Below are 21,475 nucleotides of genomic sequence, written 5' to 3'. Positions count from 1 at the left end.
TGAGGATTTGACAAATCTTTTACTTTAATTTATCTTAACCTAGGAAAAAAGTTCATTCTATCCTGACTCTGCGGAGCTAGAGCTCCTCATGTTCCCCTTATTATTGAGAAAATCAAACTTGCTTAATTGCAAAGTTGAAAGAATTTCAAAACATCTAAATCTCTGCAGAAAAAAGCTCAAGCTAAAATCAAATTGAAACTTGTTTTAGAACAATTTGTGGTTCATGCAAAACTTCTGATTGTCAGTATGTCAGTATACTATACTGCTATGTCTAATGTTTATTGCATTTTATTCAGAGATTTTGATCCGTCGCAACTGATTGACGAAATCATACGGTGGTTTGGTCCGATTAATCGATTCAAGTTTGACCCAAGCTACTATCATGCCCATTTCGACATATTTCCAACCTTTTCATATAATTAAAGCTTAACTGCCCATGTCCTTGATTCTAGATATATTGCGCCATTAAACCAGGAGAAAGCTTCAAAAATTACATACTGAATTCTCCTACAGTCACTTTTCTCCTCTGGCGGCAGTTTTGACCTTTGATTGGTCTAAAATCTGCCGCTGATCTGCCGTTGGTTCAGCAGGTGTGCGGGGAATTTGGCCTCTGACCACCGATCAGTTTAACCAGAGAAATGCAAAGGGAAACATGGGTGAAAATACGGCCAAAGGTATTTTCCCAAGGGCAGCATCCCTTTGGAATTTCCTAAGTGAAATTTTACTATTCATTATTTATTTCCCATTGGAAATTTCCCCAATTAAGTGTCAATTCGATCAGCTTAATTGGACACAAATAGATCATTTATTACAGTTTATTAAATTAGTAAATAAATGATCGTTTTGACAAATTAAACATGGAATATGTAAAATAGTTAAACACCAGGGAATCAGGTAATTAAAAACTGATCCATAGATTGCATCTTACGCAATAATATACAATTTCTCTACCCTCAACTAAACTTTCTGCACTCTGCAGTTCTCTGACCGAAGATAAAGTAGCTTTTAGTGGAGAGTGTATCAGACTTTTTAAATTTGTTTCTTCGCCCAAGCAAAATGTTCATAAAATATGTTGGCTAAAGTGAAAGAGAAAACAATATTACTTGATATTGTGTTTCTTCACAATCATATAAAATAAGGACAATTTTACAAAACTGCGTAGAAAGTTCTGAAATAATAAAATCACATCGAAAAAAAAATTGTGTTTTAACCATTAATGTCAAAAATACAGCGCTAAGTGATTTTTTTTTTCAAACTTTCAAAAATATTTTTTTGCTATTTGCACTGCAAACACGTCGCTAAGAGTTTGTCGCTAAGATATTTAGAGTTTACATAAAATATTTCTCAAAAAAATGTCCTTTTCTTAAAGAGGGCCTGTAAGCGTCATTTTAAGATGACCTCCAAGCAAAGATGACAATACCCGATTCACAGTGTCACCATTGAAACCTTTATCTGATCATTAAAGTGGAAGATATTGGCGTTTTCTGGGTTTAATAGTGTTTAATGCAAATAAATATTTGTTTTTCGTAACTATACAAATGCGTAAGTCACTTTGGTAGAAAAACCATAATTGAAAATAATCAGTTTTCAAAATTATAAAAATCGATATCTATTTCCATACTTGATCAGACAAAGCTTTTAAGGGTACCGTTGTAAATTGGGTGTAAATGATTGAACCCCAAAGTACGATAAAAACTTCCTGTAGGAATAATGTCTTGTTTTTCACCATACTTATATATATATATATATAAATCAATACTTATTAGATTAAACAGAAGGAAGGTATATGTGCAATAACACTGCAGTTAATATTAATCATATATCATAGTAATCAACCTTTATATTTTACAATATTCTAATTCCTCGTAAAATAAGCTTAAATTAAATCTGAAATGTGTATACATACGATTGCTCACCTAGACTCACATAGGAGGGGGATACACTACTTATATTATTATTATAGATTTATTTCGTACACAAAGGTAAAATGGTACAATATGATAAGACAAAAACAAGAATAAAGTATAATATATAAATATAGTTTCTAGTCGGACCATAAAAAGTTGATCATGGTTGCGATCTCATTATCATCAAAGTTGTTTAGAACAAATTATCTTCTTTAACTTTCAGTAATTCATGAAGAATGGGTAATTTTCTTTCTTGGTCTAAAGGAATATGATTGTATATCATATTTTATTTCACGCAAAATTTCGTTAGATTTCTAGATTGTACATTACAATCTTGTGCAATAGATTCAAGATTTTTACATAAAACAGTTCTTAAATCATGTTACTTAGATCTACTAAAAGTCGAATACATAGCTTATGACAATTTAATAAACTGGTCACAAATTGTACAAAACGAGTGCATAAAACTGTTTTAATATGAGGAACATTAGAAATGGGCTCAATGGGTAGATCAAATAAAATGCGAATAGCAATGTTCCATGAATTCAGAAGTTTTTGAACATCTCTACTGTATAAATCCCAGAGATTTGAGCCATAGAAATCACAAGTATATATATTATACAATTTTAACACTGTGGATGTATTAGCATAATGAAATTCTTGATTAAGAGAATGTATTTTAGAAATAGATTTACCACGTTTACAGCTAACATCTTTTGTCATAGAACCATTAGACTGCAGTGTGTTGCCCAGATGTTTAATTTCCGTTACATAAGGTAAGGGTAAATTATTTAAAAGTATCGGGCAAATATTATCAGTATTCATGAATATGAATATGATTGAGCTTCATACATACGACTCCATAACAGCTAATTTGACTAGGTCCAAATAATTGAAAAGCCGGGTCTCATTCGCCCAATGGAAGGTGAAAATGCGAAATCCTATGCCCTATAATTTTGATAATAAGCCTTTCGCTATGGACTTTTTGAAGACTTTTTGATACATTTTTAACCATGGTGGAAGTGCTAAAACGTATGTGGGGAGGGGCAATGAGTTTGGGAAGGAGTAATGGGGGGGGATTTTCCCTTTCGTTACTTACGAATATATATATATATATATATATATATATATATATATATTCGGAGTTCAGACCAAAAAAAAATGATATAGTATGAAAACTAATGAACTTTGGTCAAAAGTTTGATTAAGATTAAAATGTGCGTGCATGAAATCATTAAATATTAACTTATGGCGAAATACTTTTTTATTTGAATTAATATAAGTTTTAACTAACCAAAGCGATCGATATAGACGTTATTTCTCTGTTAGAATGCTAACCCTACAATTACGTTAAAACGTTAACCCGTTACAAATAATAAAACAGTAACCCTATGCAAATGTTAACACGTTAACCAGTTACAAATAATAAAGCAGTAACCCTATGCAAATGTTAAAACGTTAACCCTTTACTAATGTTAAAACGTTAACCCTTTACAAATGTTAAAACGTTAACCCTTTACAAATGTTAAAACGTTAACCCTATACAAATGTTAAATCGTCAACCCATTACAAAAGGTCTTATAAGCAATAAATGCGGAAGTCACTTTAGTAAAGAAGCCACAAATAAATAAACTGCTTTAATAAACAAAAACATGAATATCCAATTCCTACTTGATCAGGCAAAATTTGTAAGGGTACCGTTGTAAATCTGACCTTGCATCTTCTAACAAATATTAAAGTATGCGCTTTTTAAAACGCAAGTATCACATTATTGATTATTGACAATATTGAAGACGTTCATCAGAAATTGATTTAGATCTCCTTGCTATAATAAAATACAATTTGCCCCTTAAAACTATGATCATCATATGATAAGGATAATTTTGTGTGGTATTCTAATTTTAATTTTAATTTTAATCTAATTTTAAACATATGATTATTTGTTGGGACAATAATGATAATAACCAAAGAGAATATATTATGTATATAGTTTCAGCAGAAGTAAATATTTCCATTTACTGTTATAGCGCCGATATACGGATTCATAACTCTAATTGGATAATTAGATAGATAGAAAGATAGATGTTACCGCCATAATATTTCTATTGGTTCAGAATAGACAACAAACAGATGACTGAACCCTAATTGGATCAGGCGCTAATGGACTCGGCATACAGAAGTGCTATAGGGATTTGAAAATCAGTGCCAAAAACTCAATTCGTTTATTAGATTGGGCTGAAAGATCATTTTATAGAATGTTTGAATTAAAAAAAAAATAATCAGACATTTTATTCCCAATGAACAATTCTAAATGAGGGACAATCTGAAGAACGTGTACGACATACCTATGTGTGCATTATTAAGATAAGCTCATGTCTTTAAACTTCTTTAATTTTTGTCTGAATTTGTTTTTATTTTTGCATTCGTAAAAGTTTCCGTTTTCATCACAAAAATGTCATTTTATTTGTTCAATTATCAATACACATGATTAAGCATTGTTTTACTTGAATTTTACACTTCAAAGATTTGATAAAAAAGTGTTTATCAAAAATGCAAAAAATTAGTAATAAACGTGAATGTTTAATGGATTTTTCTATAAAAGCCAATTTTTCAGATGAATATGAAGTATAACTTACATTTTATTTTATAAAAGCTTCAGAGCTCTGATAAAGCTGTTTGAAGTGCAGTACAGTACAGCACTGCAGTACAGTAAAGACAACTGTACACGGCTTGTACAGCATAATGGACAGCTCCGACGAGGAAGAATTGACAAGGTACAACATTTTTTATAAAAATTTAAATAACATTTTTTTGTAATAATAGGCTTTTTGGGCGCTTCACACCGTCTTCTATTTTAAATTTTAATTCTTTTAGCATTTTCTTTTCGATAAACTAAAATATAAAAATTTGCGGATTTATAATTTTTTCGTGGATTCTAAAATTTTTACAAAAATCAAAATTTGGGCCTGATCGGTACAATTCTGTTTTGATGTTTATCAGTTAGAAGCAAACAGAACAATAAATAGACAACCAAAGTATAAATATTTATTGCGTTTTTGAGCACGGGCAACCGTAGTACATTTGTATATCTCCAGATTTCTCAATAGGGCAAAACTTTTGATTGGGATGAAGCCTAGCTTTGTAGTTGAACTCGTTATCTAAGGTCTCCACCAAAATGGGGAAATGACGAAAGATTTGGTTCGTTTGAAACCCTAAGTTTAAGGGGCATTTATTCCATTTAAACATTATGGAGCTACAGAATATGTAAATAGCACCTTAAAATATGTTTGATAATATGCTGCATTCACAAAATGCATTTGTCTAATAAAAGTGGGAAATATTATATTACTTTAAATCTAAAAAAACACAAATTTAAAAAAAAAAAAAATTTTATTCTAGTTTATCCTGGCTGCACAATCTAAATCTGCTCCCAGCGGAAACCAGTTCTAATTTAAGAACTAGTTTCCAACCTAACCAACCCAACCAATCCAACCATTCAAACCTGCAATCCAACCATTCAGACCAATCCAACCATTCAAACCAATCCAACCATTCAAACCAATCCAACCATTCCAATCAATCCAACCAAATCAACCATCCCAACCAACAAGCCTGCTCTAGGTCCCCCAAAACTACTGAAGGTTTCATTAGCTCCGAAATAAACCCAGTTTCCAGTTTCCTAAACTGTGAATCAGTCAGATTAAATTCTTCCATTAGTAAATCAGATCAGAGCAACCTTACTTCAGGCAAGAAATATTCAAAGTTAATTACATGGAAGTATAGAACTAAGGAGAGAAGTTGATTACATGGAAGTATAGAACTAATGAGAGAAGTTGATTACATGGAAGTATAGAACTAATGAGAGAAGTTGATTACATGGAAGTATAGAACTAAGGAGAGAAGTTAATTACATGGAAGTATAGAACTAAGGAGAGAAGTTGATTACTTGGAAGTACAGAACTAAGGAGAGAAGTTAATTACATGGAAGTATAGAACTANTAGGTGTCCTGTTCAATACAACAAGTGTTGATGCTAGATTCTAAATAGTTGTTAACTCTAGGTGTCCTGTTCAATACAACAAGTGTTGATGCTAGATTCTAAATAGTTGTTAACTCTAGGTGTCCTGTTCAATACAACTAGTGTTGATGCTAGAACTCAAAACCCTGCAATCAACCTTGGTAATTTCGATGCAGTAAGCAAGATTAAAACTGAATCTGATCTTGATCTTGATCTTAATCTTGATCTTGATCTTGATCTGGAACCTGCAGAGAATCATGAGACTGAAAAAGATCAGGTTTGTCTAAGATGGCTGGGAGCTGGGATGTCGAAAACATAAAAGATTTTTATAGACTTATATTTTTTGTACAATTGAAAAAAAGACATTTCTATTTGAAAATAAATAAATTTTACGCAAATTTAAAAGTCAAAACTAAATCATGAAAATACAACTTGAAGGCTATTAGAATTTTTATTTAATTTCAAAAGGGTGTCCCGAAAAACATAGGGATTGCGTGAAGAATTCGAGATCGTCATTGTTAAGAATTAGCAGTGAAATAACTGATTTCAAAATACATCTTATTTTGTTGGTGTTACAAATATCAAAATCAAAAAACATTTTAAAAAAGACGATCTCAAAATCGTTATTCTTTTCTAATTTTTATTGGGACACCCTGTATCATTATCTTTGTTGTAGACTGACCAACTAGTTTGCGATCTTCTAAAGAAGAAATTCCAAATCCAGCATAAAACTTCTATTTGGAAGCTTTGCCAACACTTCCAAATTCTTAAACAGGTTGCAGCAGCTCACTAACATTTTCATGTAAAAGTTGCGGGAAATTTGATTTTGCGTAATTTCTGCCAATTCCGAATATTTTTGCTTATATATGGGCTAAATCTTGTCCTTATCTGAAAACATTAAAGATGATTTCTTCACGAACATGTTTAACATTTATTTTTAAATTTTCACTCTCTGTCTCAAAATCAGATTTTCACTTCAGACTTAAGAACATAATATTTAATTTAAGAATTTACGACATAAAAAATAACATATATTGCGTCCAAAAACATGTTTTTACAAAAACTCAAATCCTGGCATCATCATCATTTATAATGCTTTTTACCAAAATGGATTCCTGGAAAAAGATTTAATATTTTTTCCACCAAATCAAAGATAATTCCAAAATGATAATAATTTTCATGAATATATTTCCCAGTACGATTTGAACACGGAGGTTCTGAGAAAGCCCCCCTACTCCTACGCAGCCCTGATCTGCCTAGCCATGATAAACTCACCTGAGAGAAAGATGACCCTCGCGGAGATTTACAGGTTCTAAATTCAGGGTACTCAACGCCTCTTAATAAGAAAAGGAAAAACGCTCAGTCTGAAACAAAAAATAATTAGAATTTGTAAACCATAACTTTGCTTTTAAACCCTGGGCAACAAATAGTAAATTAAACCTAAGGGTTACTCTCAAAGAGAATTTAGCCAATCCCTCGGTAAGAATTTTGTCAGTCATTTCAGCCTGAAAGGGAGTTCAAAGTGTACAAATCATGTAAATGTTCACAAATTATATGCAGTAGAGTACATTAATATAGTATGTTCCCTAGACTATTCATTTCAATTTCGAATTTTTTAAAGATGTTAAATAAACTTTATAATGAATTAGGTGAATAAAAAACATCATTTTATTTAAAGTTATAAGGGTAAATCATCGTTTGTAAAGTGAAAGGCATAGAGTCTATGTGAAATGATAATTGGTCAATTATAAAACCAGCCTATTTCATAATTTTGTTTTCTTTTAATATTAATTTTAGATTTTCTATAAAATGATGTTCCAGGGCCCAAAAGGTTATATAGCACAAATATGTGAAGTACACCTGCAGTATGGAAACAGTACAACAAAATGGCCGTTTTACACTTTTTTCTAGTAAATTCCCCTCTAATATATATTCTATTATCGTTGGTTACTCTGGATCTGGCGACTCTTCAAATTCGGTCAAAATAGTTGAGCCGTAATTTTCACAACTGAGTGGGCTAAAGATTTTCGTTCTAATTATTTCTTAGATTAGATGTAAGAAAAGTATAACACGTCAGTGTAATGTGAAAGTAACATTTTAATCAAAAACTATTTTATTTTAAAATTGTTCGAATATTCAGCTATTATTTAAACCAAGTTCCATTATAATAATTTTTTACTTTTTGCTGTCATTATTTTTATAATTTAAACAACCAAGATTAATTACAGAATCTGACGAATAGACATTTTAAAATTTGCAGGTTGATGCATTTCTGCTTTTCATGTTCAAAGTTGAAAACTATTTTTTATTTTTTATTTTCTTGAATATTAAAATGAATATGCTTTAGTTGGATTCGGGAAACCTTTGCCTATTACCAAAATAGCAGTCCTGGTTGGCAGGTAAATATTTTTTTAAAGTTATTTTGGTAAAAAACGTTTTAAGATATTTTGGTTAACATGTTTATTGATGATATTTTAGAGAAAAAAATCTAAGATTCATTAATAAGAATATTTAGGTAACAATTTGTGATTTTTTAAAAATATTTTGGTAAATAAATGTTAGTGAAAGTTTGGTGAAAACAAATATGCTCTTATTTTGGTAAAAATTATATTTTAAAGGGCCTTTTGGGAATTTTCAAAACTAGACAAAATAATGGAAAATTATTGTTACGACTAATTACTCTTACGACTTTTGTCAACGTCCAATTATTAAAAGCAGAGTTATTGGACTTTAATTGGAATTTTAAAAAATCTTCTCCTTGATTCCTCTTCAAAAATAGAAGAGAAATGTAAAGCATGTAAGGTTTCAATCTATACCACGGTTGGATTTTAAGCAACCACAAAAAGGTTGTGCCAAATCCGCGAAACAGCGCGCAAAGGTGCGCCGGACTCGGAACTCATACTTTTGTCAATCCTTAAAGCAGAAAGTTTATCAGAAGGACGTTAAATATGTGGCTCTCAAACCCTTAATGTGGCTCGGAAAAAAATCTGTAGGCGGATTTGCTTTCTCCCTCTCAACCACGCAATAGCTCGAAAAATATTAGAAACAACTTTAATGAATCAAAATATTTCTAAATAATTTTGATCAATTATTTTGATGTTTTTCTTCCAAAAAATATGTTATTTTATCGTTATATATTTAGTTAGAAGAGATTAGCTACTTAAAAAATATAATCATTGAATGTGTTCAGAGTTATGAAATAACAATTCTCTCAAGATCAAAGATCAAGACTGCTACATATGAAAAGTTGCAACAATTTTTAAAACTGAGTCTAACTAATAATTATACTTTTTGTTGCAATCATACCATCTATATTTTATAGCATTTGTTTTAGCTTTAGTTTTCAACACGTAAGTGGGAACATTGTCATCAAATTCTGCGTGAAAGCTTAAAATCTTAAGATCACGGGGTCCTAGTTTCAATGTAAATTAAGACTTTTCAACTTTTGTTAATCTTTGGGTCGTTCGGTTCAGTCGTTACAGACAGATTAGCTGTGTCGACAGCCATGGTATCAAAAATTAAAAACTAGTTTTAAAGCTATAAAACCTGAAAACACTAAACAATGTGTAGATTTTCTTTAGTAAGAAAAAAAATATGACTAAAAATATAATTTAAAATTTTAGATGTTTGCTTGATGAGCTAAATCCTAATAAATGCGTGTAGAAAATTCTTACATTTATAAATTTAAGGAATGTTTATATTTCATTATTCATGGCGCCGAAACTCAAAATGTGCTAATCAAATAGTTTCAATGTAAACTTATATAAAAGTCAATACGAATCCAATATTCACCAGAACAGGAAATTTTAGAACCCTTCATGTCTGAGGTAGCCATGTGTTTTTATTGTTTCCTTAAAACTTAAGTTTCCTTGAACTTTTAAAAGGCTCCATCAGAATCTGAGACGTTTATCATCTTCATGAAATTTTATGCTTTTTTAAAGATTGTACAAAACTCATTCTTTGACATAAGATAGACAGATCGAATCAGATAATTTGAAATTTGTTCATATTTTTTGTCTTGTCATTGCAAAAAAAACGTACAAACTTGAAACATTATAATTACTCAGCTTCTCATGGTCCATGGAGCCTGAAAAAAAAAACGAGAAAAAATTGGTCAAAGTTAATAATTAATTCCCAAGAACATTTTTGCTTACAAAACATTCAGAGCGCAATCAGGGATATTTTGTAGACAAAATTGGTCGAGGGAACCCGTAGTAAAGTAAAATATTGAATTTCCCAAAAAAATTGTTGTACACCATTTGATCGTCTTTAAAATGAAAATGCGCGAATTTTTTCTCGAATAGCAGAACATGTGGTTATTTTACATAAATGTTCCAAGGGATGATAAGCAACTTAGCCGTTCTCTCTGTTGGGAGAATCATAGGTCGGTAATGTTGATCAAAAGGCGGTAAAATAATTTTTAAAAAAACTAGAAAAATGATTTAAAAATATACTTTCGTATCCTTTCCTGGAAAATTCTGACGTCTTTACAATCTTTATTAACTTTAAGATAAAAGTAGTTTCTACCGGTCACTTTCTTTTAAATTACACGTGCGTGTGTAAATTAAAAAAGAAAAGGAAATTTTTGATGAATTAGAATTAACGAGAACTATATTAATAAATAATAATGTCTTACTTTAATATTCAATAATCACAACTTTCCCCCTCTAAACAACAGAGAGGTCAATTAAATAGTACTTCTATCATAAAAGGGAGTGTTCGCGAAAAAAAAGTAGGGTGAATACGAAACAAAATCTGCATTCAGTATTTTTACTCTTTATAAGTGAAAAAATAACTTTAAAGAAAAGTTTCTATATTTTTTAGCTTTAGTTTTAAACTTTAAGCCTTCTTCGAAATATCCAAATACAGAAAAATAGGTTTTAAAATTTTAAATCTATTTGCAGCCAAAACTGGGGTTCTTTTATCGTTCTTGGCTGTGAAATAAAAACTAGAGGAATTACTGGTCGCAAGGCCTTACCACTTAATAATCTTGCCTTGCATTAAACCTCTTTTCTATAAGCACTTTGTTTGTCTGTCAGTCTGTCATTCTGTTTCAATAAACAGCTGAACCGATCCGGCCTAAAGGAATTAAGTCTTTGATTGCATAAACCCTGGTTTTCTAATCCCTATATCTTTGCAACCGTTGTAGACCTTAGATAGTTCAAACTATACATTTTTGTTGATCAAATAATCTAAGTTTGAAACATATAAGGTTCACATCATCATGTTGCAAAGATGTAGGTATTGTAAAATAAGAGTTTGTGACTTAAACTCAATTCCTTTGCAGCGGCAACTCACTGACCCCAGTTTTGTTATTATTTTTATCTTATTTATGTTTACTTATCATATTTTTCCAAAAATAAGTCTAGTCTTCATTTTATTTTACCATGTCAAGTTTATATCTGAATAATTAATGAAATAATGATTCAAGTATTGACCAAAGCGTTGAGGTTAAACCTTAGGTTATTAATTATTCATATGTTCATTCCTTCTTTCTTTCTTTCTTTCCATATATCTATCTATATATATCTATCTACATATCTATCTATATCTATCTATCTATCTATCTATCTATCTATATAATATATCTATCTATCTATTAATATATCTGTCTATCTCTATATATATATATATCTATCTGTCTATCTATCTGTCTATCTATCTACATATATATTTATCTATCTATATATATCTATATAATATATCTATCTATATATATATATCTATAGAATATATCTGTCTGTCTATCTATCCAAAAATCTATTTACGCTAAATTGTCTTATATATGTTCTCAGACATTTTTTCTCTTTAAAAATATGAAAAGTGAATACCAAGGATGCAAAAAAATAGTACATTTTTAAGAAAAAAGATAATTTGATAATTGTTAATTTTTCAGAAAAGAAAAAATGTGTTTACCTTAATTATCAAACACTTTTATATATAAAAGCTTATCTGCGTCAAATAATTTTCCTTATTCTTTCTTTCTCATGTTTGTTATTTTCGTTCTGACTTAAATGTTCCCTTACATTATTACATATTATGATATTGTCTCCCTTCCCCTTCCTACCCTTAATCATAATGTTCACATATATAAATTATTAAAAATAAAGAACTTGAATAACTTTTGATCGATTGGATGCAGGTACAAGATTGTCATTCAAATTTCTAATGCTATAGGCTCATCTTCAATTTCAACTCTCAATTGTTGCTTTTTAATCGATTTTTTTTTCGTGAATTTAGAAAAAGCTAATTATTTTACGGTACATTTTTTTCAATTCTAACCACTCATAACCCTTGCGCGCAAAGCAGGGATCAAATACATGTATTTTAATTATCGTCTGTTCTATTTTTAAAACGTCTTGACTATTAAATGTCCAATCCAAGAAACGTCCTATCTATGAAATGTCCTATCTGTTAAATGTAATATCTACTTCCTGTCTTTGAAATTTACTATAGATAAAATGTCATGTCTATAAAATGTCAAGTCTATGAATTTTCATGTCTATGAAATGACATGTCTGTAAAATGTCATGACTATGAAACGTTCTGTCTATGTGAAATGTGAAATGTTCTTCTATAAAATTCAATGAAGCATCCTGTCTATGAAATGCCCTATGATAGGGTTTCCATTCGCAAAACTTTTGCGCAATTTTTGCGAAAGAAAGCGCAAATTTTTGCTTTCGTTGCGCTACATTTTTTCGCGAAAAAATATCACTTTGCGCAATCATTCGCAAACTTCATTTCGAGCAAAATTGCGCATTCCGCTTTTGCGTTATTTTGTTTTGCGCAATTTTTTTGGAACAAATTCTGATTAACAGGTTGAATAAAAGTGTAAATGGCATAAATTAGTTATCTATGAGATTGTACTCTTTTGCATATGATTGTAATGCCCAAAAAAGAACTCATTACTTGCCTAAAACTCTATTTCTGATGCATGATAGCACATTGCAAATCAAGATGTGCACGTTTCACAAAATTTGACATATCAAAGTTTAAAACCAAACAAAGATTCAGACATCTATAAAAATGTTTAACTTTCCCTTTAAAATTTATAAGTTATTAATTTTGGTAATTACAAGTAACCAATTGAGACTTAAGATCAGTATAATCATAATTTATTTGTATGTACATATTTGAATAAACCTTTTGTTGTTTAATTCTGTGCTGAAAATGTCAATTTTGGTTAATTTGCAACATGTTATGCATAAAATTTTACGTTTTGGGCAATACTTCCGGTTTTGCGCAAATTACGCAAAAAAAATTGTGCAAAAACGCACAAATCCCATTGCGCTTGATGCGCAAAAGTTTGTAACAAAAGAATTTGCGCAAAAAAATACGCAAATTTTGCGCAAAACAATATAGCCATTTTGTGGAAAACCTAATCTATGAAGTGTTTTTCTTTTCAATTATCTCAGGACCATAATATCGATTGAATAATTGTGATAAATATAATATAAAATATGAATATTTTAGAACTCCATCCGCCACAACCTTTCCTTGAACAAGTTCTTCATCAAGGTTCCCAAGGGACCGGAGGAGAAGGCAGGTAAAGGCGGATATTGGCAGATAGATCCTCAATACACAAAGTATACCAAGCCTCCGGAGGTTCTCCCGACCCCTCCGACCCAGAAAAATGTGAAACCTCCGTTCACAAAGAGAAAGTTTGCAAAGAATAAAGTAAAAATGAACTTCTATCAAGACAAGGTGGTTCAATCCAGCAGGGATAGAGTCTTCCATGGACCTATCATGCCAATATCAGGTAGATAAACAATTAGATTAAAGGGACTGTAGTCGGAATTTCAAGTAGCCCTCCTATTATAGAGTGGCATGCCCGATTAGCAACTGTACCCATAAACCTACATCTTGTCACCGCTCTACCTTAATAAAGTTTAGTCCTGATAATTAAAAAAAAAAAATTAGAGAGAAGATGGTGCATGATAACGCATGCATTCTTGATTAGACATACTTTAAGGGTATCATTGTAAATCGGAGATGCCTGCACTCTACAAGAGATTACTAATTTGTACTTGATCTTTATAATTCGAATAAGTTTTGTTTTGGAAATGCAATGGCTGGTTTGTGATTTTATTTATTATGCTGCGTATCTCATTCATCTTATTTTTAAATATTCAAGTTTTTTGCTTCCAGTTGGTTTTCTAGATATCTTAATGTGTTAATTTTATGATTTTTGTTATTATGATTTTATATATAACAAAGTTACATTTAGCGTAAACAAAGTTTTAATTTTTAATAATCAACAAAAATTAACTTCCTGTGATCTCGAAATTCCATTTCTAAAAACTAGTCCCTTATAACAGGAAAATACAAGCTCAACTCAATCAGCTGTTTAGTAAGGTCTACTCCACAATGTGCAATATTAAATATTTTCAATATATATAAAAACCAATATTAGTCGACATATTAGTTAACATTGTCTACCAATTATACTAATTGGCAGTATTCAAAGAATTGAACACAACTATTTACCTTTTATTATTTTGATATTGATTATTACTGACAACAATAATTTTGTTTATTTAAAGAGATGCTTAAAGTAAAATTAAAGGGGGTATAGGCTAAAGCCTAGAAATTTTAGTAGTTGATCGCAACCAATATTAGTTCTATCAGCTCCATATTTCAGGTATTTTACTTGGTAGAGACACCTAGTGGCCAAAGAAATGGTCGTCAAAAATACATCGTTTTATTTTAAAGAAAGCCTAAAATAAGAAAAATTATAACTTCTAAGAAGCGTGCCTAAAATATCTAGGCACCTCGGGGTTATAATAGTTTCCGATTAGTTCCGTATTTGCTTACTATGATCTATTTAAACTTTAATTTTTAAATAACTTGGACACAGTTTTATATCAATTTCTCGAGAATGGGACATAAGATAGAACTAATATTGATTGCGATCAGCTCCTACAATTTCTAGACTTTAGCCTTATACCCCCTTTCATTTTACCATAACAATCCCTTTAATTAATTTTTATTTTATAAGAAAAATCGTAATTTTTGTAATTAGAAATGTCATTAAGCCTCTTTTTTAAAATCAATAAGTTTTTCGGCCACAACTCGCGTTAACACAATCAGTTTAACCGTTAAGTATTTTCCAGCCAATTTTCAGCCAAAAACACAATTAGTTTAACTTATGAATATTTCAGCCACCGCTAGCGGTAATACAATAAGTTTAACCTATGATCTACCATCAGAAGAGAATCCATCCCGGTTCAGGAATATAACCCACATCATCAGAACCAATTCCAAGAGTATGAGAGACCCTTCCAACCTAGATTATCCAAATCCATTCAGAAGTATTTTAGCTGCACAGCACAATTCAAATCTGAGTCAGCCAACGCAATATTTTTCATCTTTTATCAACAACAATAACAACAACAATGAAGAGACTAAACCCCAAAGGTGTTTTATAAACCCTGGTCCAGCATTTTATTCTCAACAGGGACAGGATAGCTTTGACGAGGATGAAAGGGAAACAAAGCATTCTTTCTTCTTGGGACTAGAGACAATGAAACGGGAGTTTCCAAATTCTGGAAACAGTTGTTCACCAAATATTAAGAATTATGACGGTAAGGATCGATAAGTACTTTTAATATTAAACTAAAGGTAACATGCCCAGTCCTATGGCTAACATATATATATATATATATATATAGGGCTGGGCATGTTACAACTTTTCCTAGTCATTTCATTAACAGTTAGTTCAAACAGTAAAGAAAAATTTAAGGTAGCCATTAATTTTAAAGGTAAGAACGAAACGATAATTAACGTTAGATAATGATCTCCATATCATAAAAAATGTTAACAAAAAATTTTTAACAATCATTAATAGCTTCAGTCGTTAACGATCTATTACATTATTAACGGCATAAAGCGCCAAAAAAATTGTTAACGTTGCAGCCATAAAATTGTAAAAACAGAACTATTGTATTGACGCTACGTTCTTCAGTATAAGTCGTTTTTAACAATTTTCTCCTTATAGACCCAACAAATAGAAGTAAGATTAGTAGTGATTAAAAGCGATTATTTTTTGCCGTAAGCCTATACCCCCTTTCATTTTTCGCAAACACTCCCTTTAATATCAAAAAGGTAAACATTAGCTTTTGAAAAAGACAACAAATTTAATCATAAATGTTCTTTATACTTTCCCCTTTTAACTAAAGTACTTTTTCTAGAGCTGACAGATCTACAGAGCCCCCTTAGTCCTGCTGATATTAAAAATGGCATCAACCTGTATCCTTTCTTCTCTGCACCAATTCCTTCCGTGAATTCAAGAAGTTCCAGTGAGCTTTTAACATCAGCAACATACTCCCTTCCTTCCTCTTCAACCCAGTCAGTCAACTCAGGTCAATCCTTTTGTTTAACCAATACCGTTAGATCACAACAATCAACATGTTCCGTCCAGATGTTAAACTTACCGGCGTCCGAAGAAACAAATCAATTGATTAATGTGGATTCCAACTGCCCGGTGAATTCAGTACAAGTATATTGTACTCCAAAACTGACTAGCAGTACCCAACCTATAACTAATCAGGTTCTGTTTAATGACAAAAATCTACATTACAGTCTGACCAACATTGTTAATAAGGAAGACTCAAACGAATTCCAAGAACTTAGATCATCTCAAACATCAGACCAAACAGAGAGTCATGCCAATATATTGCCATTTAACCCTTCAAGTTGTACAGTTCAAGATGGCCAACTGTCCCTGCTGGTAACCTCTGATCAGCTGATGTCTGCAGATCAGCTGTTGTCAGAAAATCAACTGACGCCAGTGGATCAGCTGATGCAAGCAGAGCAGCTAACCTCAGACTATCAGCTGTTTAATTCAGAAGAGCAGATGCAGTCAGTAAATGATCCCGGCTCAGTAGAGCAACATGAATTTTCCAGGTAAATGAAATCAAAATGTAAGGTTTTTAAGAATAAATCTGTGAAATTTGAATTTTCATTAATTTTAAAAATGCTAATTTTAGATGTGTGAAGCAAGAAATGAACAGTATAGAAGAATCTCAGAATACTCAACTTGAAAATAACATTTCAGCAGAATCAATTTTTCGTCCCGGTGAGGAAGTTGGTGAAGAATCAACCAGCTCTATTCCCCACCTGGATTTGTATATCCGTCCTGAGAATAATGATTCTCCTAAAGCCACAGTAACCTTATCCAGTATTCCATCTCAGTATATTTTGAAAAATATCCAGACTATTTTATCCTGTCTTACTCCTCTACCATATCATATTATAGGTAAGTTTACATTATATAGAGTCGGATTGATCTAGAAATAACCAGTTTAACTACACATTGGTATTCACTAAAACCGACCTAAGGATATTTTTATCCAAGAGAAAGGTTCAAAGCTAATTTAATCTATTTTTTTCCTGCAATTGGAAGTTGATAGCAAAAAAAAAAATTTGTCCTACGATCGTGAGGGTATTTTTGAGCTATTTTTAATTCATAGTAAAGTTTTTTTAATTAAAATTTTTTTTGACGTTGCAATCCTTTTCAATTGTTAATATAAATTTCGTAGCTTCAATGACTTTGTCACATAGACATCGTATTGTCTCCTTTATTTCCAGTTTATATATATATATTATATATATGTGTGTGTATATATGTATTTATATTGTTTGATTATTTTAGAAAAAGAAGTAAAAGCTGGTTCTCCATTAAATCTGAGTTGTGATGAATCTTCTCTAAGTACTAATCAAACTTCTCCCCCTGTATTACCTAGTCCTTCCTCTTATCCTTCCAATCCATACACTCCGTCAGCAGCAGACATACCATCCCCTAGTACTCCTTGCTCTACATATAGCTCTACTCCATTATCTCCTACGCCATCAACTCCATTCCAGGTATATTCTACTCTATTCTTCGTGTGAGATTTTAATACAGGGTTACCCACAAAGAATGAGACTGTAAAGAAGACCGAAAACTCTTAAAATGTGACGATGCCAAGGTTAAATCTGTTTTTTTCTGCTTCAGATATAGTAATTTAAAGGCCTTTTATTAATGATTTGGCAAAGAAACAAACAAGTTTACAGTTGCAGGGAATCGTGAATATAAGGAAACACACAGTATAAATTCTGTACAATCCTCTCTGAAGTCTCATTCTTTTTGGGTAACCCTGAATTTACAGGGCCTGGCACGTTAGTATTGTTTCGTTCTAAAAAACTTCTTTTTAAGTTTTTTCTGATTTATTAAGGCAGTTTAACTTCCTTTTGGTATAATTTATTTCTCTATAAGGAAGTTCAGCATGTGTTTATATACAGTCCTCATGATATTGCATGAAGTACGCTGCTTAACAAGGACAGAAAAGTTCAGGTTTACGGTAGTAAGGTCATTTGAAAGTATGTTTTAGGCTGCCTTTAAAAGAAAAAAACCAGTTTTTAGAAAGTATATAGGGGGACAGTTTGTTTACATACAGTGAAGGAAGTGAAGAAAGTGAAACTGCCTTTTTAAATTATAATTATTTATAGTTAATTGTGCCAAGCAACAAGTAGCAATTCGTTTTCTTTCTAATACCTTCCAACAAAATGTCTACAATTGCAAAAAATTGCCTAATTTCTTTCTTTTAGGAAATGGATGACGACATCTCAGATAACGATATTTTGACTGGGTGCCTTGACCTTCCACTGTACTCTCCTGGTTGGAACAAATCCGCGAATCTGCAGCAGCTGAAATCCATCAATCAGCTGACTCATATCTCGGGAAGTACTCCCATTGGTCCAAGTATGGATAATTTTAATCTTCCACTTTTTGAGTCAACATTAGATTTTGAGACCATGATGGATTTTGATTTGTAACTTATTTGAAATTTATTGCAATTGTAAATTAAGGAAGTTTTTAATTCATATTTGTGATACTTTAGTTTTTATGTAATCTGAGTGTTACAATTCAATTTTACAATTACTTGTTTGTAAGCTATAAATCCTTTAATTATCAAAATTAATTACGAGGTTGGAGAGATGAAAATAAATCCTAACAAAAGTCTTCTCGTGTAAGTTTTTAAAGATAGAATTATCTTTTTAAATCCCACTTTTCTTTATTGTTTTTTATCTTATTCTAAAATGCAGAAAACCTCCCTATCAAACAAAAGGTCAAAATTATGAAAATACGTAAAATACAATTTTCTTTAAAAGACTAAATTGCTACCTGCATGTTTTCTCATGTGGGTTTATTACTGAACCCACTTTTTAAAAGGACTGTAAGCGTCATTTCAAGTGACCCTCTATGTAAAGATGACAATGCCTGTTTTCGAAGGTACCCTTAAAAAGTTTATCTGATCTTATATTTAAATAAGATTTCCTGGTTTTATTTTTTTATTTTTATTTCAATTTGCGGGTTCTTTTCGAAAGTGACTTGCGCATTCCTTGTTTATAAGAAACAATGGTTAAATTTTAAGAATTAAACACGTTGTTCGAGTTTTAAAAACGACGGTTTATTTTATATTTTTGATCCGATTAAGGTTTCAAGGGTATCGTTGTAAATTTGTTATTATCATCTATGCATGGAGGATCACTTTAAACTACACTTACAGTTTCTTTAAAAAAGTTTCAGTTTTAAACGACAAATTTTAGAAAGATGGTAAGAAAATTCTGATTTATTGACGATGCATTGTGTGCTAGTTTACAACATATTATGTATTAGTTCTTGTTTTAATTTAAACAATGTACAGTGTATACACCGTGCAGTGTAAACAGTATACACTGTACAGTGCATGTATACACTGTGCAGTGTAAACAATGTACACTGTACAGTGCATGTAAACACCGTGCAGTGTAAACAGTGTACACTATAACAGTGCATGTAAACACCGTGCAGTGTAAACAGTGTACACTGTACAGTGCATGTGTACACCGTGCAGTGTAAACAGTGTACACATATTGAGACGCAAACTTTAAAATATTGTCAACGAAAATTAATGTGTTAAAGAAAATTTAAATATTTACGAAATCCGTCCATACACTTTATTAGCTGCAACACAAATTTCTAAATATTTTATTTTTCCATTCGGAAAATGATAATCGCGATTTGCAACTACTTTGGCAAACAAAATGAAATCGTTAAAACAACACGAAAGGTGATTAGAACCCGGCCCCCTTGTTAATAGTACATTTAATATTGAAAAAATTACAAAAAATTTTTTTTGGAACATTTTGAGATCAAAACAAATAAGAATTTCCTGGATTTTCTTATTTTCATTGGCAAATTTACAAAGTTATGAAAGAAAAATATCTTGAAAATAAAACATTTTAATCACAGGGTCATATTAAATGTAGTTGACAATCTCTTTAAACCTTTTTTCGAAAATAATTTTCTTCCTTTTATTCTTCCAAACAAATTATTAATTGCGATTTATTTGAAATTATAGAATAGATTATTATATTATTTTTAGTGATAATTGTGATGTTTTATTTCAGTATTAGAAAGTATAACCTTTCATATCTTCTTTTTACAAAAAAAGTACTTTTGTATCAAAACAGAGCATATATATTCAGCATAGCAGTTCTGAATAGCTCTGTGTTTGTTTAAACTACGCAATTCACTTTTTTTGTAAACACAGATGTGATGTTTCTTTATTTGGTGGATCAGTAAATAGAAATATGAAATTACTCCGAAAAAAATAAAACATTTTTCGCTGAATTGTCTTTTAAAATTGTTCTCAAAAACTTTATATTTATAAAAATCATAATTGCTATTTTTCGCCGCCAAGTGTAGATATTTATCTATCTATCTTTACATCTATCTATCTATCTATCTATCTATCTATCTATCTATCTATCTATATTTCTATCTATTTATCTCTATTTCTATTTATATCTCTCTATCTATCTCTATTTATCGCTTTCAATCTCTATCTATTTCTTTTTCTATTTCTGTTTATCTCTCTATATCTACCTATCTATATATCTATCTTTCTATCTATCGTTCTGAACGTTTGCCTATCGATCGGCAAAGATATCTGTCTAGCTACTATTTTTCTACCTGTTTCTCTGTGTATGATATTGATTGTTTAAATCTGAAGATAATCATGTATTTAATACAGTGTTATTAACCAGTATTCCGATACATTTAACATATTATTTTGGGTTTAAAGTAATAATCATATAGATATTAGATCGAGTACATACAATTACATTATAGGATACAGGATACAGAATATGAATATAGGGATAAAAACACAAAATACCTATAGGGTGATATTTGTTAATGGTACAAAATGCTGCGCCTTTTGTCTCTGATTGGATGATTAAATTAAACACCTGGCTGGATTGGAAGCTATCAGAAAGTTGAAGCTATGGTGACAGATCTATGATAAATGTACATAATAAAGCTCTTCGCTGGCTGGTCAAACGGCTTGAACAAATTGGGTGAAATTTTTTAGGAAACCCATGGGTACCCGGGAGGTGACGTAGGGTTAAAACATTTGATTTTTTCAAAATTCGAGATTTCTAAACTTATTTTGCGAAGTATTTTTAAAGTTTCACGGCCAACGCTGGACACTTGAGCCAGTGGTACACAAATGAATTATCAAGTA

General features: G+C 31.0%; 1 protein-coding gene and 1 long non-coding RNA gene across 2 annotated transcripts; both read left to right on the top strand.

Annotated features, from left to right (window-relative positions):
- The first annotated feature begins 651 nt into the window (after nucleotides 1–651).
- LOC111715633 (uncharacterized) lies at nucleotides 652–4,054 on the top strand. The gene is made up of 3 exons (XR_002768277.1): nucleotides 652–894; nucleotides 2,633–2,683; nucleotides 4,022–4,054. It is a non-coding gene; the product is annotated as an uncharacterized LOC111715633 (long non-coding RNA).
- Nucleotides 4,055–4,501: 447 nt separating this feature from the next.
- LOC111715632 (uncharacterized) lies at nucleotides 4,502–20,126 on the top strand. The gene is made up of 12 exons (XM_023490981.1): nucleotides 4,502–4,681; nucleotides 5,307–5,653; nucleotides 6,026–6,201; nucleotides 6,601–6,699; nucleotides 7,121–7,233; nucleotides 8,272–8,323; nucleotides 13,398–13,683; nucleotides 15,086–15,508; nucleotides 16,115–16,829; nucleotides 16,913–17,181; nucleotides 17,578–17,789; nucleotides 18,513–20,126. The coding sequence occupies exons 1-12, from the start codon at nucleotides 4,650–4,652 to the stop codon at nucleotides 18,738–18,740; spliced, it is 2,952 nt and encodes a 983-aa protein (XP_023346749.1). The 5' UTR covers nucleotides 4,502–4,649; the 3' UTR covers nucleotides 18,741–20,126.
- Nucleotides 20,127–21,475: the final 1,349 nt, after the last annotated feature.

This window comes from Eurytemora carolleeae, unplaced genomic scaffold (assembly GCF_000591075.1).
Source record: "Eurytemora carolleeae unplaced genomic scaffold, Eaff_2.0 scaffold1827, whole genome shotgun sequence".
NCBI lineage: Eukaryota > Metazoa > Arthropoda > Copepoda > Calanoida > Temoridae > Eurytemora > Eurytemora carolleeae.
This window is presented reverse-complemented; position numbering and strand designations above follow the sequence as displayed.

What these genes read in the sequence shown, in the direction of transcription:
- LOC111715632 (XM_023490981.1), top strand. Translation starts at nt 4,650, where the DNA reads ATGGACAGCTCCGACGAGGAAGAATTGACAAG. An exon ending in TCAGAGCAACCTTACTTCAG is followed by an intron (nt 5,654 to 6,025) that starts GCAAGAAATATT and finishes TGTTAACTCTAG; the next exon opens with GTGTCCTGTTCAATACAACT. An exon ending in AAATATTAAGAATTATGACG is followed by an intron (nt 15,509 to 16,114) that starts GTAAGGATCGAT and finishes TACTTTTTCTAG; the next exon opens with AGCTGACAGATCTACAGAGC.